This window comes from Peromyscus californicus, unplaced genomic scaffold (genome assembly GCF_007827085.1).
Source record: "Peromyscus californicus insignis strain IS unplaced genomic scaffold, ASM782708v3 Scaffold_7__1_contigs__length_154581171, whole genome shotgun sequence".
In the NCBI taxonomy this organism is placed as follows: Eukaryota; Metazoa; Chordata; class Mammalia; order Rodentia; family Cricetidae; genus Peromyscus; species Peromyscus californicus.
Genome location: NW_026294595.1, coordinates 65,176,617 through 65,182,237, shown reverse-complemented (window position 1 = coordinate 65,182,237; position 5,621 = coordinate 65,176,617). Strand labels below are relative to the sequence as shown.

The 5,621-nt window shown below is 32.6% G+C and overlaps 1 protein-coding gene across 1 annotated transcript; it reads left to right on the top strand.

Annotated features, from left to right (window-relative positions):
• Positions 1-4,454: 4,454 nt before the first annotated feature.
• On the top strand, positions 4,455-5,390 carry LOC128101681 (olfactory receptor 4C15-like). The gene has a single exon (XM_052724998.1). It carries the CDS (start codon positions 4,455-4,457, stop codon positions 5,388-5,390), a length of 936 nt encoding a protein of 311 aa, XP_052580958.1.
• Positions 5,391-5,621: the final 231 nt, after the last annotated feature.

Genomic DNA, 5,621 nt, shown 5'->3' with positions numbered 1-5,621 from the left:
AGTTGACTACTGCTACCTTCACTACCAGACCTGGTCTTCTCTTTTCTGTGCAGAAGGAGACATTGGCTAAAACATAGCATTTTGGTCACCATTACATGAACTGATTTCAGTAGAAAACAAGAGACTGATTTCTTCAGGATTTACACACGGTCACCACAAGGTGAGAATCAGAGGCGCATTTTTGAATTTATGAAGATGTTTTTAAATTGTGATAAAACACTCTAAATTTGGATGCTGTAGTCAGGTTACTGTGTGTTTAATGCAATAATTTGCTTTTCAGTTCATAATTGTGTTCTTGAAATTTCCTGTCAACTGTGATGCACAGATTTCTTATCTTTAATGAGGATTTTTATGGTCAAAGTTAGGGCACACAGAAGTGAATGAAATAATACTCTAAACACCAGAAAATAGTAGTTTAAAATAATAACTCCTCAAGTTCCCAATGCATTAGTTGTTAGTGTGCAAAGTCTTTTCTTCCCTCCTTCCTTCCTTCTTTCCCTCAGCCCTCTGTTTTTTCCTCCTTTTCCTTCTTGCTTTCTTACTTCATAGGCTGCTTATTCTCTCCCTTCTTATCTATTTCCCCAATTTATTGAAATGAAAATAATTTTCAACTTGTCATCTTCAAATTGAAACAAAATAATCAAGGAGACAGCTTGTTTTGGTACAGTGTCCAATAAAATGTTGCCAATTTTCTAAATACACATTCAGTTACACACTAGTCTAGTTGCCATTCTAATGCTTGAATTAAAGGTATTTGTGAAAAATTAAAATTCTTTGCTGTTTGTGAAAAACACTGAGAAAGGGTCATGACAGACAAACTGCTGCTAAACTCTGTACAATATTGAAAATCAATATAAAATATTGTATTTGCACAACTACGTACTAACACGGGGCACAGGAAAGGACATTATGGTCGGAATAATTAACCTCATAAACTGAAGTTGTCTGATTTAAGTTTATCTCATCCTCTTAAGTTTCTCTCAGTATTAGGATTCTACCTCTAGACTGTTTAGGAAATTATGTGGTTAATGCACTGAATTGCATGAATGGCAGTAGTCACGGCCTTGGCCTGTCTCTTAAAATGTGATGAATCACCTAGCTATCAAAGGAGAAGTTTCAAAAATCCATTAGGAAGGAAATGGGAAGAAATAGAACTCCCTCACATTACAGAAATTGTAACACCAGTGAGTTGAGCCATTTAAGAAAATCATCAGAGCAACACTGAGGACAGAGAAAAAGGATTAGGAATCTGAAATGTACTCTTTGTCCTGACAGCCATAGAAATTTGCTTATCTACACACAAAAAATCAATTTTTATTTGTAGATAATTTTATATTAAAATAAGATTGACTTATGGAATTTAACATAAATTGTAATTTAAAATAGCATTTCAACTTCAACTTATTATTACTATTGTTGATAACAATATTTTACTTGTTTGAAATATATTTCAAATCAGCTACATAGAGTGACAAACTTTCTGTTTATTTCCTCTGATAGTTTTAAGTATATACATACTTTGCATTAACAAAAATGTTCTGTTATCTGAAGATAGATTGATGCTACAATTAGGTTTTTTTTGCTACAGTGATTGTGAAGGAAATAGTAGTCAATATAGCCAGTTGGCATAGGGATGAACATGTCCCATGATCACCATTCAAGGAAATGACTTGGTTACCAGTTTCTACAGTGAGAGGTCCCTGAGCAAGACTGGAGACCACTCTTTAATATTCAAATTCATGACTGTTGGGGATAAGAAGATCAGCCATTTATGTAAACCATTAAACCAATTATGTAAACCATTAAATGAAATTGTAGATTTGAAATTTAAGAGTATTTATAGGTTTGAGGGTTTTAACTCAGCAGTATGACCCTTTATGGAAAGAGTATAATAGTTTAAACATGTTATAATATATGATGCTATGGTCTGTTAGCACATGAGTTCCACTTTTGATAGTGTAAAAAGTGATCTGACAATGCATCTTTCTTTTCAGAACTTTAAATGGAAATTGATTTTGTGGTTTAAATATTGATGTATATTATAAAATACTTTGAAAACAGTAACAAAATTTATATTAAAATATCTACACTTGTATTCTAAAAAATCAATAAATGGAGACTTAATTTTGTTTTGCTTCTTTAACCTAATATACAATGAAGATGCTCTGTAGTTGAGATCTTCATAGTATTAGTGTTTCATTTATGTACCATGTGATTTTATTTTGCAAGGCTTATTTATATGTCATTCCTATTTTGGATATTTTAGGTATTTCTGTGTTCAATGTTTCTTTATTTTAGAAATCTGTATTGATTTTTATAACAAGGAAGGAAAATTTATAATTACTAAATGTTAACTTTATAAACTAATAGAAAATATTTTGACATTGTGTCATATTCTAATCTAAAATATTCTAACTTAATTCTTAGTATAAATTTTAAGAGTGGGTATACTAGTATAAAGAATATAATCATAGTTATAATTTGAAGTTATTTATTATTTGTTCAAGAAGAGCACTGCCTAAATAAATTTCTTCTAATTGGTATAACTTTTAAATTGAGACTTACAAATATTTTTCCATAAATATATTGCATGTTTCCTCCTATCCAAACTTCTCCCAATCCTTTCCCAACTCCCTACTCCTCAATTTTTTGTCTTTTTCTCTCTAAACACACATGCACATGCACAGTGACATTCCTTTATTTTTTGAGTGCTTCAGTTTTTGTATCAACATATGTATGTGGCCAATTGTTAGAAATAATGCTGTCATTAATACTCACATGCTCTTGTTGACTTAGAGTGTGAATAATAACTTTATAAAACTATTGATGTGGCAGGTTGTGGTGGCACATCTTGTAATCCTAGCACTTGGAGGTGGAGGAGTGATGATCAGGAGATTAAGGTCATCCTAGTGTAAATGGTTACTTTGAAGCCAACTTGAGCTACATCAAGCTTTCTCAACACTCCCTTTATGATAAAGAGCCATTTCTTTGTCTTCTGTGGACCTGAAACCTTGATGTCTGACAGTTCATCTCATGGTACGTGACTCTTACACATAAAGCTGTTTTCATACTATTTGACAACAGAAAGTAAGCGATTTTTCTATCTACATAATATTTTATTTTGTCTGTTTTATATTCATTAATATTTGCTTTTTAGATGAGATTTTCTTACTGTATACAATGAAGTGTATCAATTTATCAACAGCAAAGACCTCCTCTCTACTTTATTTTTGTCATTGTTGCTGAACCCACTAAATCAATTAATGCTGCTCCTATCGGTATGGTGCCTTTCAGTGGAACATTGGAAACCTACTAGTGGCCCTATCCTCAATAGAGTGATTTTCCCTCCTCAGGAACAATGCATTGTCAAATGTAAGCAACGTCAGAGGATAGATTTACTTACGTGTAAAATTTGTTTGTTACCTCTACATGATAGTCATTAATATCAATCATCATTTTGCTTTTCCATATAGACACATTATTCTGTTACTCACTTTTTGCTATATGCATATATATGTATATATATGAAGTTACACATGTATATATACACATATATACATATATGTATTTTAAAAATCACAGAAAAACATTTTATGAATACATTTCTGTTGGACATATAGAAAAGGGAAATCTATAACATTTTAAAACTGCATCTACCTAGGAAAAATGAATTCAAGAGCTAGAATATTTACATATATGTTTTATTAAAGAGTTTTCAATTGAAAGATTTTTCAACTGGAAGAATTAATGACATGTAAATGTGAGTCTTATTTAGACATTTTTAACTTGATCTTCCTCTTGATCTTTGGTGATATGAAGATAAGTTTTTTAATCAACATGTTTTATAGAAAATTCATATGAATTTCAATCCATATGTTTTTCTCTATCAAATTTTTATTGTATACATAATTGGTAAGTAATTAAGTCTCAAATCTATACATTATATTCACCATGAAGTTTCTCTTTTTCACCAATGTGATTTTCACCAATTTTCATTTGCAGGTCATTGATCCATTGGCTTCTATTCCTTCATCATCTACCCTCTTGTCTTATCAAGATTCCTCATGCATAAATAAAGAAAATAATAGATACTTGAATGATTATACAGAGAAGTAGACTTTAGAAAAACAATCACTACTCCGAAGTTCTCACTGAGATAAAATATCTCAATCATCATCCTGTTCAGTCTATTTAGTAGTCATGTGTGCTGGGACCTGTGTCTCCAAAGTCACCAGGTTAATGATAGTTTTGTTCATTTGATCTTAATATCTTTATTAACATTTGCACAAAAAATAGTTATACTGTCTCCTGCCACATAGTGTTGACAAGAAAGTTGAGTCCTGAGCATTTTGCATTATTTTATTTGTTGTTGATAATATTAAAATACATGAAGAAATTCTTTCTCATATTTAGGTTTATGTGAACTCATTTATTTTGTCTATTTCTCAAGAATCATGCTAAACCAGAGCTTTGTCACTGAGTTCATACTTCTGGGACTTTCACAGAACCCAAAAGTTGAGAAAATATTGTTTGTTTTCTTTTTGTTGGTCTACCTTTTTACTATTGGGGGCAACATGTTAATTATGGTAACAATTGTATGCAGTCCCACACTCTTTGGTATCCCCATGTACTACTTTTTGTCTTTTCTATCTTTCTTGGATGCATGTGTTTCTTCTGTAATCACACCCAAGTTGATTATAGACTTCTTCTTTGAGAGGAAGACCATCTCTTTTGAATGTTGCATGACACAGCTATTTGCTGTCCACTTCTTCCCTGGGGCAGAAGTGATTGTTCTGTCAGCCATGGCCTATGACCGCTATGTGGCCATTTGCAAGCCCCTTCACTATTCTTCCATCATGAACAGGAGGGTGTGTGGCATTCTGGTGGGAGTAGCCTGGGCAGGAGGCTTCTTGCATGCTATCATACAAATTATCTTCACATTGCAGCTGCCCTTCTGTGGACCCAATTTTATTAATCATTTCATATGTGACTTGTTCCCATTACTAAAGCTTGCCTGCACTGACACACATATTTTTGGCATTTTAGTGTTTGCCAACAGCGGGGCTTTCTGCATCATTATTTTTTCTTTATTGGTTGTTTCTTATGGTGTCATCTTGTTCTCTCTGAGATCTCACAGCTCTGAAGGGCGGCGTAAAGCTCTCTCCACCTGTGGATCCCACATTACTGTTGTGCTTTTGTTCTTTGTCCCATGTATATTAATATATGCACGAAATAATTCTTCATTATCATTGGAGAAAAATGTTCTTATATTTTCTCATGTCTTGACACCATTGCTGAATCCCATAGTTTACACTTTCAGGAATAAAGCAATGAAGAATGCCATTGGGAAAATGTGGAGGAGATTGTTTAATATTCCTGGTAAACATTAAGTCATTTAATTTATAGGGATAGGAATATGGCTCAATTTGTTCCAAAACTTGGTGTATGTTCATGAGGATCTGAGTTGGGATCTTGATGTGCCTTTCCATCTTGCTGTGAATTTCTGATTCCAGTACAACTAAGGCAAATCTTGGACAACACTTTTAATGGCAACACTAACTTAAGAGTCTGTGGTGATATTTTAATTGTGCTTAAATGTGATTTTATTTGTATATTAATAA